This window comes from Vigna unguiculata, chromosome 3, assembly GCF_004118075.2.
Source record: "Vigna unguiculata cultivar IT97K-499-35 chromosome 3, ASM411807v1, whole genome shotgun sequence".
In the NCBI taxonomy this organism is placed as follows: Eukaryota; Viridiplantae; Streptophyta; class Magnoliopsida; order Fabales; family Fabaceae; genus Vigna; species Vigna unguiculata.
The window spans coordinates 14,268,883-14,283,141 of NC_040281.1; the positions used below are offsets into that span (position 1 = coordinate 14,268,883).

Below are 14,259 nucleotides of genomic sequence, written 5' to 3' on the forward strand. Positions count from 1 at the left end.
TCCATTTTGATCCAGGATTGAAGCTACTCATATTACTTTTCGTATTTGAATTGTCTAAACATAAGTAAGGCTTCCGTTCATAAATATAGTCTCTACACTGAACAACGCTAACACGAAACTCCACACTATAATATATTAGACATTCGTCTTTACTCATTCTAAACTTGCACTCTCATATCAAGAACAAACCATCCAAAAAAAATGAAGTGTCTAAACTCTTATTTTACCTTTGCTACAGCCATTGCTCTTTTATTTTCCTTTCATCTTTCTTCAGCCGATTCTTATGAAGACTTTGTTGAATGTCTTTACAATTATCCCCATATCACCAACTCAATTGCCAATGCTGTTTACACGCGGACCAACTCTTCATACTCCTCTGTCTTAGATGTTTCCATTCAAAATCGCAGGTTCTTAAACATAACCTCTAAACCCAAAGTCATTGTCACACCACTTGACGTTTCCCACATTCAAGCCACCATAATCTGTGCCCAACGCCATGGCCTGCAGATTCGAACACGAAGCGGAGGCCATGATTACGAGGGTCTCTCCTACATTGCTGGGGTTCCCTTTGTTATCCTTGACCTCATAAACCTTCGAGGAATCGAAGTTGACGTAGAAAACAGCACTGCATGGGTTGAAGCTGGGGCGACCATAGGTGAACTTTACTACCGGATTAGCCAGAAAAGTAAAACACTTGGGTTCCCAGCAGGTGAATGCCCCCCTGTGGGCGTTGGTGGCCACTTTAGCGGTGGTGGCTATGGATACATGATGCGTAAGTACGGTCTTGCTGCTGATCATGTAATTGATGCTAAGATTGTTGACGTCAATGGTAATCTCCTTGATAAAGAAACAATGGGCGAGGATCTATTTTGGGCCATTAGAGGTGGTGGTGGAGCAAGCTTTGGCGTCATCGTGGCTTGGAAGATAAAAGTAGTTCCAGTTCCATCAACTGTCACAGTATTCCAAGTTGCAAGGACGTTGGAAGAAAATGCAACGGAGATTATTCATAAGTGGCAGCGTGTGGCAAACAAATTTAACGAGAGCATAACCATGAAGGCCAACATGGTAAGGGTAAATTCAAGTAAAAGTGGGAATCCAACAGTAGAAGCGCAGTTTATATCCTTGTATCTTGGACGTGTTGATGAGCTGATTCCGATGATGCAAAAGAGCTTCCCGGAGTTGGGTTTGGTGAGAGAAGAGTGCACTGAGATGAGTTGGATAGAATCGATTCTGTGGAAGGCTGGATTCGCAGACGGTGAACCCACCGATGTTTTGCTGAACAGAACTCAATTAATCGGTTTGTTGTTTTTCAAAGCAAAATCTGATTATGTGAGAGATCCTATTCCAGATGATGGGTTAGAAGGGTTATGGCCTTTCTTTTATGAAGATGAGGCTAAATATGCTTACATTCAATTCACTCCCTATGGAGGAAGGATGGATGAGATTTCAGAATCCGAGACTCCATTCGCACACAGATCGGGCTACATATTCCACATTCAATACGGTGTGTATTGGGAAGAAAAAGGGGATGAGGCAGCTCAAAGGTACATGAATTGGATTAGAAGAGTGTATAAATATATGAAACCTTATGTTTCAGAGTCTCCAAGAGCTGCATATATGAATTATAGAGACCTTGACATCGGAGTTAATAACAATGGTTACACAAGCTTCAGCCAAGCCAGCATTTGGGGCTTTAAGTATTTTGGTAATAACTTTAACAGATTGGCACGCGTGAAGACAAGGGTTGACCCTCGAAACTTCTTCAGAAACGAACAAAGCATTCCTCCTCTTATCTCCAACGGCGGCGCAAATAGACCTTCTTGGGTGCACCGCATGCCATTATAAACTGAGCTACTTTGTTATTTTACTTTTATGTTTTGGATAATCTTGTTAATAGTGCATGTTACGTACTTAATAGTGTTCCTTAAGTCTATTTTTAAGAAAACTCCGTATGAACTATTCAGGATATCTTAAGAGTTTTCATATGTAAGTGTTTTTTTTATTAAATAATGATAAGAATTGAAAAAAAAAAAATGTCTTCATATTGCTACTTAGATTCTAATGAAAAGAGGATAGTTGTTGACATAACTAGACGCCTAATTGGGCCGTTGTTTTACTTGAATGCAAGCTGACTTACTATCATATCAGTCCAACCCTATGGAATTACATTATAAGCTATTTTTATTTAATTTTTTAGTTTATAAAATGTAACATTCATCAATATTTTCATTAATATTGCTTAGTTATAGTGTATAATAAATTGAAACTAGAGTTGTGCTTGTGTATTAATTATGAAAAAAAGACTTCAACTACAAATACCTATGGGGTAAGGATAGGGTATCAACTTTGGAGAATGATGTGTTAGCCAACCTTCAGTGGCTGAAAAGAACCAAAAGCTCTTCCTTGGTTGTTGCATCAAATGTGGTTTAAGATGTCAGATCAGTGCCAGTCTAAGTGTAGAGGCAAAGCCAACGTTGAATTCATCACTCAATCTTACTGTCCAAATCAAATATTATACCAAAAGAGCTCCTCGTTGATGAGGAGCAAAGATGGTCCAATAACCCAAGTGACTATTGTTTCATCAAGTTCTTGTAAATTTGCTTTGGCATGTCAATAAGGTGTATTTAATGAATTCAATACCTTTATTGAAACTTTGAAGATTGCATATCTTCGCTAAGATTTAGATGTGTTGTATTGATTAGAATTTGCCGTATAAGTTTTTCTTCCACGATTTAATCTTATAATTACGGTTAGCATGTCTTGGTGTAATTGCATCAATTATAATTGCAGTTAATCTATTAAGTTTTCGTGATTGTTTTTTAGGCATTCAAAACAAGTTAATTGATTATTTCCATAACAATCGATTAAACCAGAAAAAGTAGGATTTCATATCGCAAGATATTAATCCATCACAATCTTTCATAACCGATTAAATGTGTTTTTCCACATTAAATACAAGTAAAAATAATTGATTAACACATGTCATAATCAATTAAAATAAAAAGTGTTACAATTGTTTTTCAAATTTCAATTAAAATAATCAATTAAAAATGTAAATATTTCTTTCAAATCACCGTTTCTAAAACTCTGCAGTAGAGGGATCAATTTCAAAGTTCTATACAATGATTACAGTTGTATATGAATTGAATTGAGATCATTATAGCAATTATAATTTACAATTGTAAATTAAAAGATTATTTTAAGTAGTAAGTTAACTTTGGTTTTTTTTAAGTCTATAATACTGTTGAATAGTATTCGAATGATTCATATATTTAATTTATTTGTTCCTGTTCTATCTCAACATAAAAATCTCTCAGATCATAAGTTTTTTTCTCTCTCGATTGATTCTCTACCGTAGCACATCATCAAACACATAACGCAGAACTGTAAAGTTTATAAATTTTGTAACGGACATATTTGATCCACCACTCCATGCTGGTCGTTGGAGACTCTCTTTTTAAAACTCAAGAGCGAAGTTGAATTAACCCACCCAACAACCAACTCTGTGAGGTAAATGAGTATAGTTCGGTAGTTGCCTTTTAAGACTAGAAGTTTAACAATAATATTTTGATAGTAGTTGTATTAAATATATGTGGTTGAAGAGGTCCTATAAATAGTGCATATACAACTCCAAGTTTCACTCATCAAGTAAGTCATAATATTAGAGAGTATTCTAGAAAGATTTGTTGTCAACAATTTGACATGAGAGTTAGAGAGCTTGAGTGAGTGTGAGAGTGCTTAAGAAAGAGTGTTTGAGAGCCTAGGAGTTTGAGTAAGATGATCAACCTCGAAAATAGTATGCATTTGTCTAAGTTAACAAAAATTGTCAACTATGACAACTTGAGTATGCAAACGATTGCCCAACTTGTTGCGTGAGAGCATCATGAGTGAAGGACAAAGTAACCATGTACGTGTTGTACCAAGTTGTCGATGAGTCTGGTTTTGAAAAGATAGAAAATGTTAAATCTTCAAAAGAAGCATGAATATATTGGAGAAGGCTTATAAAGGGGATAATCATGTATAACTAGTCAGACTTCAAACTCTTAGAGAAGAGCTTCAAAGCATGAGGATGAGAAAGGCCAAAGGAGTTGCCTGAGTACAACTCTCGAGTAGAGACTGTGGTGAACCAACTTGGAGGGGATGGAGAAATGTTGTCCACTTGATGAGTGGTGGAGAAAATCTTAAGGTCGTTAACTGACGACTTTAAGAATATTGTATACGCAATTGAAGAGTCCAAGGACTTGTCAACGCTTTCGGTTGAAGAGTTTGTCAGGTCACTTAAGGCACATATGTAACAAAGAAGGAAAAAGAATGAGGAGTATTTCGATCAAGAACTCCATGCTAAGGCAACCATAAAGGAGAGAAAGACATCTTATACTTAGAGCACTCAATGCCGAGGAAGTATAAAAAGCGCTCCTGGTGGTAAAAGTCAAAGACAAGAAGAAGAGAAAGAACAATACGACCAACAATATTGGTGTAGAAGAGGACGAGGTCCGCAGAGAGGAGGTCAGTCAAGAAACTCAAAAGTTTAAGGTTTTAAGTGTGGCAAATATGGCCATTATGCAAAGGAGTGTTACTCAAATAAGTGTTTTAGTTGTGGTAAGGTCGGATACTACGTAAGGGATTGTCGATCTGAAAACAAGAGGGAAGAGACGACCAACATTCTCACAACTAAAGTAACTTTAACCAAATTAAATTCTCAATTAAATATTACTATGTCTAACCATGTCTATTCTTTTACCTCTTATATCTAGTAAAAAGCTAATTAACCAAAGTAACTTCTTGATTAATTCTAACCAAAGTAACTACTCAATTATTGACAAATACTCCTTCAATCATATGAAAGTTTTTAACTTTAATCAAAGTACCTTGCTACGATGTAAAAATAATTACTTTTACTTGATTAAGAGACAAAAGACGTACATAAAAATAAATCATAACAAAAATCAAAAGAATAAGCAAATTTATTCATCTAACCTCATAATACAATTAAGGAATTACAGTTGAATCAACCCAAAGGTTTAATACTCCATGAAATGCAGAAATAACATAAAAGTGGAAAAAGAATAGAGGGTGCATATTGTGAAAGATGGTGGAGAGGACAAAATTAGGTCACCCAAAGGGTTCCCAAACTCTAAGGTTGCTTTTTTTCTTCCCCTGAGTTTCTTTATATAGGACTTTGATAGGATTTTCTACTATTAAAATCTATTTTATGATAATGTAATACCTCCCGAATATCTATAAAATAATCATAAATATCATTATCTTTATAGTGATTATGAATATAAAAATATATTTAAGAGATAAAGTTGGTTTTAAGACTATTTCACAAACATACTTGGTTGATAAATTATAATATAATTAAATTAATTAATTACTTAAAGATATTGATAATTGACATTATCATTTTTTTTTGTTTATTTTTATCTTTTATTGTTATTTTGTTATTATGCTTTTGGATATTTCAGGTTTATTTAATAAATTTGGAAAAGATAAATAATTTGTTATATTTTACCAATAAGTGAAAATTTAAGAGATTTAAGAAGATTATCGATAAAAACAGTTAACCACCAAGCTTGTTACTTCTATTACAAACCATCAAAGATATGGAGTATCAGAAGATTAAAAAGATAAATATATAGGATATTACATTACAAGATCAAGTACAAAGTCGGAGACCTAGTCTAATTCGAGTTACTCGCCCAACGAAGGCCCACTCGTCCAAAAAATCATGTACCACTTACCTAATGAGTTAAGTCACCCAGCTAGCTGCGAGTTATTGCGAATCTATAAATTGAGGTCATAATAGAGGTCACAACACACTTTTGGCGAGAAGGACACTTGACCTAAAAGCACTTGATAGTAGAAATACATTCTGAAGGTCGGAGACATTCAACTTCATCATTATTCTAATATTCAATATAACTACAAAAAAATTGATTTTTTCTTTATACAAAATTGTATGTAATGCATAAAATCCGTATGTAATTAGATGTTATATACGAATTACATACGAAAACAAATTCGTATGTAAATTAAGTGTCAGTAAATTTACATGCGAAAAAAATTTCGTATGTAACTTTAATACAAAATTATTGGTAGATAATAGAATCTGTATGTAAATTATATATGGATTATTCGGTATGTAATTCTCGATGAATTACATAAAGAATATTTTGCATATAAGTTACATACGACAAAATTCGTAGATAATTGACCAGAATACATATGTGTATAATACATACGGAATAATTCGCATGTAAATTACATACGAAAAAATTCGTATGTAATACTAAATATAAATTTGAGTCATTATACAACCTCCTCTTCATTGTCATCTTCTAGATTATATACGTCAAACAAGACAACAAGATGTATATCAATTAGAGTTATTATACTCATTATGAATTTTAATACTAAAGACTAAAACAAGATAATACTTATAGGAGAAATTATTCTCGGTGTTACTATTCTCGGAGCAACAAGACCTCTAGCAGTAACTAACTGTCGTGCTAGATTCTCAAATCAAGATTCTTCTCCCATAATAGGGATTTTGCTGCGGTGGTTGAACGATTTGATCTGCTTCACAACGTAGGTGGTGCATGAAGGTTATGTTGGTTCATTGTTGAAACGCTAGCGCAATGGTCTTCTCCTATGACTTGTTTTGAGTTTAATGGCACCACTTTGGTGAAGACCTGCTCTGTTTCATGCGCGGTTCTGCTCATGGTGGTGCAAAATGTCCTGGAGGCGGAACATGATGCAGCTTGTGGGTTGTGGCCGTGATTTTCGTTTACTGGTGCACTGTTTATTGTGGTGGTTAAGTGGACTGCTACAACTAGTGTGGCTGCCAACGTTGAGGTGCTGGTGATGATATGTTGTAAGACCCGTGAAATTTAAATAATTATTTAATAAATACGGCCAAGGGAGCCTTTATGGTATTTAATTCTGACATGTATGATGTGGAATAGTACTAGCTCAAGTGGTTGAAAGTACTTTATTGTGTGAAAGAACTTGGGTTTAAGTCTTACATATTCCAATTGTGTGATATTTAATTTATTATTATTTTAATAATATGATTGGTCATGTGGAGTGATAATATAATCTTAGAATCTTAAGAATTATCATGAAACATGAATTAGTTGAATGGTTATGCATTGATTTCTCATTGGCATAGGTATGGGTTTGAATCTTGGTGGCTTTAAATTAAACTTTTTTTTTGCCAAAATTATCTTTGGCATGAATGTGAAAGGGCAGAGAAACCCTAGCTGACAATGGGCAGCAAGAGGGGCTGAAAAACAACTCAATAATGGTCCTAATGACAATTATCATCACTATTAAACTCTTTTTTTCGTTTTTAGGCTATTAACCACCATTAAGTCCTAATTAAAAAGCCAATTAGAGGAGAGAAGGAGGGTTTCTGAGTTTACCATTGTAGAGCATTGTGAAGAGTGAAATTTCAGAGAGAATTGGTGGTTCTTGTGTGAAAGGAAGAGCTGAATTAGAGGAGCATTAAGGAAACCATTGGTGATCAAAAGGGGAAGCTCTCAATTAGCTAATTTTTAAGCAAAGAATCTAGGTTAGGGGGAGCTGAACTTGTTTCTTTTCTCTTTCATGGTTTGATGCGTGATTCTTGTTATTTGCTCCGATGTATGAACCCATCAAAATTGCTTGAATTTTTTTTTTCTTTTCGTCTGTTGTTTTATTAAGGCCATTAGTGAAGTATAATATTTTGAAATGTGAAAAGAGAAAGTTGTATAAAATTTTATATAATATATTTTTTTCGGTAGTTAATAAATATTGATATATATGGAGGAATTGGTTCTTTGATATTACAAACGTAATACATTTATGACATTATTTTAATATAGGAAGTATATAAAAATAAAAGTGTGATCTTGTTTGGTAATTGGTTAGTAATTGTGGATTCAGGGGGGTTTGCTTTTATATTTCTTTTAGGTACAGTACCAGATTGCATTTGGGGTGGAGAAATTTATTATTGTTAATTTGTAAATATTTTATTTGAGGAAAAAGAATTAAATTGGTTGGATGGGTAGGTTTTATAGTAGATGGTAGTTATTAAAATTTAAAAAGTTTGCTTATTGGTTTGGTACGTACAATTGTGATGATTATTTTTTTTTTCAGCAATAGAAAATATGTGAGGGCATTAAATCCAAATTTTGAATGATTTGGGATGTGAATTATGATTGAATATGGAAATTAAGGATATTTTGAGGTGAATGAATAATTATGTGTTAGGAAATAAATTATTTTGTTAGTAGTGTTTAGCACATAACAAATTTGTATTCATAATTAAGCATGAGTTGTGATTGGTTGGTTTGAATGTAATGTGGATTTGTAGAGAGCAAATGAATTATAACAAGTATGGGATTAATGGAATTGGTATTAATTTAAATAGAGGAATTAGTGAATTGTTCTGGAGTGTTGGGCTGAATGGAACATTAATTAAGGTTTAAGTTGATAAATTATGTTATATTGGGTAAATGGTTATGGAATGGAGTTAGATTGAGTGTGTTCAAATTTTTAATTGGATTACAAGTATAATATTGTTCTTTCTGTTTTTTTTTTTTTTTTTTAGAGATTTGTAAAGGTTGAGCAAGTTCGTGGATGAGAGAATTGTTATAAGAATTTTTGGATGTGTAAATAGTTTCGAAAGTTAAGTAAAATGATATTGAAATATTTGGTAGCTTTGGTGAAACGTTGGAATGCTAGGACGTTTTGAAACAGGTCTCTGGTACAGAAAACACTGACTTTCGTATTGTTTTGGTATCTTATGCTCGGTGGGCGAGATATATTAGTGGCTGGGCAACTACATTATTTTCTGTTTCGCGCAGTTTTAGTAAATTTGACTTTCCTGACTCATTAACCATTGGATTGAGCTCAAATTTGAGCAGTTGGTCCATAACATGCTATTTTGTAATTTGACCGGTTGGATCGTCGATTAGATGTCTGTAACTTGAGAAATGTGTCACGCATTACTGTAGTGAATTTTGTTTTGTGACAATAAATTTTTCTTAGGAATTTTGGTGTAAGAATTATGGTTGTGTGTTGTGCTTGATCGTATGGGATTGCAGGTACTTAAGTGTTGGTACTCACTTATTTGGGATGAATACTATTTTGTGATATATGCATGTCATGGTATGATGAATGCTTGTATACTTATGTGATTATGTGAACTATATGTACATATATTTGAGGATTTTTGGGTTACGAGGATGATGTTTCGGATTGGATCAGAACTTGTTTGGTTAATTGTTATATGGACTCTATTTTAGAACCTTAAACTAGTAGTGTCACACTACTGCTGTGGCGCCTAGCGGTGCAAATAGACCCGCCAGACGAAAGCCACGCAATATGACAATTTTGGCAAAACAGTGATGTGGCGCGAGGAGTGGCTCCAGGCAGTATGCGTGGATTCTTTGCCCGGCGGCGCTTTGGCAATGCCAGGTGGATACGACTGCGGTTGGGAATTTTATGTTTGTGATGTGGGCCTTTAAGGACTAAGTCCATAGGCGATCTGGGATGTGCTTGGTTTGAGTCACGAGCGAGGAGTTCGTGTTGGGTGGATCGCATGCGAAACATGAACGATTTAGTTCACCGAAGGTACTCTTGTTTGGGATGAGTGAGCGAGGGAGTTCATTTCATGCTCAAACTTGAGAATGCTATGAACGAGGGAGTTCATACTAGGAAAGGCAAGTATGCGTGCCCGGGTCCAAGCGAGGAGTTTGGATGACGGGCGAGGGAGTCCGTGAAACAGGACTATGAGCGGGATAGGCTTGTAGGTTGGACCGCGAACGAGAAGGTTCATGGAAGCACAAAAAAGTCCCATGATCAAGAATACATGGATAAGCTCATAATGGTTATGAGTGTGGGAAAGTGGGTGTTTCCATTGTTTTAATAGTTAAATAATTATGAGATATTTGGGTGGGTTTATTTCATATTTATTTTATCTATATGCATAACTCACCCTATCTGTTTGTGTGTGGCGATGATCGGGTAACTTGTTATTCGAGAGCAGATGATTTTACAGGTGAGCCAGGAGATGTTTAGTGGCAGAGCACAGGAGCAGATTACATGGGGATTTATAAAGACTTATTTTTATTAAATTTTCATGTAATCTAATTATTGATTTTTACTGATTTTGGCTTTTGAATCGTAAAGACTACTTATGAATGTTTGACCTTACATCACAATTCTTATGTTTTAAAGTTTTAAATTCCCACGTTTTTGGGAATGATTTGATAATAAATGAGAAATTTATTTCGATAAATTATTTATTTTATTAATATAAGTAATATCCTACCAGGATGTTACAAGTGTCAACAATAGATTGGTTGGCTTTTAATGTGTAAGATTAATACCATGTGACATGTTCTAGTTGGGCAAATTTGAAATTGGTGGATCACACATGTGCCAACATCTGATTAGGGCTGGTTTTGTGATTGGTATGAAAGGTGAAAATAGATATATTAGAGGGTGCAAAAATAGGTTTTATTGGCATGTTTGAAAAACAGAAGTGGATAAACAATGTAACGGGTGCATAAGTGATTTTTCTGAAATTTGCTAATTTTGACTTTATTTGAAAGTGTTTTATAACTTTAACCAATTTATTTTGACACTTTAAATGAGTTTAATCTTAACTTCAGTGGCATGAATAGACATTAGAATATCCAAAAATAATTTATGTAATTAAAATACATTTTTTAAAACATTTTTATCTCACAAACTCAATATACTTAATTATTACAAATTTTAATTAAATCAATGTTTTAAACACATGAATTAATTAATAATTAAAATTTAAAGACTAAATGAGAACATAAATATACACTCGTCACATGAACTTGGAGTCGAATGTGGCCAGGCTAATAGATGAAATGATATTAGGGATCAATTGTTTCATCCTGCAAAGCAACACGCGGACAGAGTATGGATGGATCTCGATGTGAGACAAGTGAGACAATCAAGAATGTTGATGAAGGTGATACAAAAGGTCATGGAGAAGAAACTTAAAGAAAAAGTCGAGGGGATTCAATGCCTGAGAAGCTCAATTGGTAGCAGTAGGGTTGAAGGTTTAGTGATTTATGTGTGCCACGGAAAATGGAGGTATTTTCAAATAGTCAAAGAATGACTAATCAATAATTGGAAAAGGAGCCACTGTTTGTGGGAATACAGGATAAATGATAGAAGATCCATTCAAGTTTACAGAAAGAGTTTTGTTAAATAATTGGATAGCTGCTTTTATATTAGAAATTCATTAATGAATAGGTATATTAATTATATTTTATTAATATTATGCAAATTAAATTGTTATTAAATCATAAAATAAATTTTATAAAAGTATAATTATGAAAATAAATATTTTTGAAAATTTTGAGATAATTATTTTATTATGCAGATAGTTTTCTTTTAATATGAATAGTTATTTAAAATTTTGAAAAACAAAATTGCTTGAAAAATAGATTAGAAAAATAAATTGTATACAAAAACGGGGTGCTCTAGATATCTTTCACATCATTAAAGATATATTTGGCTCTCGTTTTAACACGTTAATGAGAGTGAACTATTATATAATTTCATGTATTCTCTCCATAAAAACAAGTGAAAAATGCATTGCGGGTTTATTTTCTCTATGATAATAAAACATAATAAAAATATTATTATTATTATTATTATTTTAGTTATAAAATTAAATTAAATTATTTTTATAATTTTACTGTGGATGTTTTTTATTTATTTTATAAATAATTTCTTAATTCAAAAAATAATTGAGTTTAAAATACTTCTAAATGAAAAAACAATTAAATTAAAAAAAAAAACACTTAAAAGATAAAATAAAAATAAAATTAATATATATCTTCCACGTAAAATAACTTTTGAGATTATTAATTAAAAGATATATTAGCTTGCGCACACCCTATTTTACAAAAATATATTTTAAATCTTGCAACAAATTTACGTTACTATTCTTTAATATTGTTCCAGAAAGAGATATGGTGGTATCTTTTTATTCAACGTATTTATTAATAGGGTGGTCTTGTTTGTTCGGATTGTCAAAATTCGTCTGGGTCGTCATGCTCGTATTAATTATCAGGTTTGATCGTGTCCGTTTAGGTTGTCAGGTTCGTCCGTGTCGTCGAGCACGACCGAATTGTCGGACCTGTTCAGGTCGTCGGGTTCGTTTGGGTCATTGAACCCATTTGGGTCATCGAGTCCGTCCATCTCGTCGTGTCCATCTGACTAGTTGGGATTGTCCGGCTCGTCTTGGTTGTCAGGGTCGTTTGGGTCATTCTGGTCGTCAGGCCCGCCCAAGTCGTCCGATTGATCGGGCCTGTCCATGTCGTTCGGATCGTCAGGACCATCCGAGTCATCGGGATCGTCCGGGCCATCGGGCCCCGTCCAGGTCATCGAGCCCGTCTAGGTCGTCGAGCCCGTCTAGGTCGTCGAGCCCGTCCAAGTCATCGATCTCGTCCAGATCGTAGGTCCAGTCCAGGTCGTCGAGCTCGTCCGAATCTTAGGTCCAGTCTGGGTTGTCGAGCCCGTGCAGATCGTTGGGCATGTCTGAGTCGTCGTCCCTGCCCAACCCGTCCGAGTTGTTGAGCCCGCTTGGCCAATCTGGCTCGTTGGACGCATCTAGGTCGCCGAAAAGTTTAATAATGTATTTTAAAAATAATATATTTTTCATGTTGAAGATGAAAGTCCATGGGTTGGCCTTGACCCACAGGACTTTTGTGGGGTTTTTAGCCCTGTCGACTTTTTTGATGGAGGGCTTTTTTTTCAATGTGTGCTTTTTTGGTCCCATCCCACATAGGTCAGGGTCAAGTCCTATGGACAGGGCCAAATTGACACCTCTACACAAATACGATATGTGTATCGGTTACGACACGTATTTGATACGCTGATACGCTAATTTTGAAAATAATAGAACACGACACGTGATATATGCATATTGAAAAATATACATTTTTTAAATCATGAGAAATATATGATTATTCTTGTGTAAATCCAAATTAAAATCAAATAAATTAAAGACTTTCAACATAGAAGTTTATAATAAAAATATTATTGGTTTATATATTAGGTATATCATTGATAATTATCACTAAAGTTCCTAAAATATCGGATACGAATACATATCGGACATAAATAACGTAACACAAATTGAAGTATAGTGCATCATAGATCATCCTCCCATCTCTATTATTGTCCTTTGAGTTAAACCTTACACACCTAAAGACTATTGAATGATACAACACATCTCAAAATCCCACACTACCCACTTTTTCTAAACTATGAGGCATAACATTCAACTAATATTTATAACAATCACAATTTTTTCTCTTTGTGTTTTCTCTTTCTAGTCTTGGTTATGAATAAAGAAAAATCAATAGCAAATGAGGTGAAAAATTGACGGGAAGGGGATTTATTTATATATTCAATAAATGAGGTAAAAAAACGAGAAAAAACAGGCGGAAGGGGATTTATTTATTCAATGAAATCATTTTCTGATATTTAAATGATATTTATATAACAATTCTCATTCTTTATTTCTGATTTCTGACGTGATAATTTAACATAAATCATCGATTAATATATCTTTATTTTTTTCACCGAAAGAATTAATAACTCTCATTAAGTGACGTAAGATAAATGAAAAATGGAATTCAAAAAATTAAAGTCGTATTTTCATTTTTCTATATAAATATCACTCATATACTGTTTATGTATACATTTAGATAATACTTAATAATAATATTCAATTTTAATATGTTTTTTTGAAAAAGTTATAACAATATTTATTTTACTCTGTGAACTAACTATAAATCATACATACAACATTTAGGAAAATGATATTTTAGATAAATGATAGGTTAACAAAATTTCTTTTTACAAACTTTAACAAATTACCTATTTAAATAAAAGAAAAGTACTACTTTGATTTTATTTAAAAATTAAAAATAATCTATTTTAAATTTATTTATGGAGATTTTGTTTTGTAAAAAAATATTTGTCAAAAAGATAATTTTCCCTACTTTAAATGGTATTGTATCTACATATTTAAAGATGGGACAAATGGCCACTTTCACTTTTGGAATTGTTGCGTTTTCGTCAGAGAAGGCGAAACAGAAGAGCCGAGAATTCGCCCGCAAACGTAACGATGTTAACATTAAGCTTCAGACTACTATAAATTAGAGCCTCTACATTCATCTTTCTCATATGAACAACAAACCATCAATAAAA

General features: G+C 33.5%; 1 protein-coding gene across 1 annotated transcript; it reads left to right on the forward strand.

Moving 5' to 3' along the window:
* The first annotated feature begins 141 nt into the window (after positions 1-141).
* On the forward strand, positions 142-1,998 carry LOC114177200 (berberine bridge enzyme-like 18). The gene has a single exon (XM_028062458.1). It carries the CDS (start codon positions 202-204, stop codon positions 1,843-1,845), a length of 1,644 nt encoding a protein of 547 aa, XP_027918259.1. The 5' UTR covers positions 142-201; the 3' UTR covers positions 1,846-1,998.
* The last annotated feature ends 12,261 nt before the right edge of the window (positions 1,999-14,259 follow it).

Excerpts from the sequence above, each read along its gene's own strand:
- LOC114177200 (XM_028062458.1), top strand. The coding sequence starts at position 202 with ATGAAGTGTCTAAACTCTTATTTTACCTTTGCTACAGCCATTGCTCTT.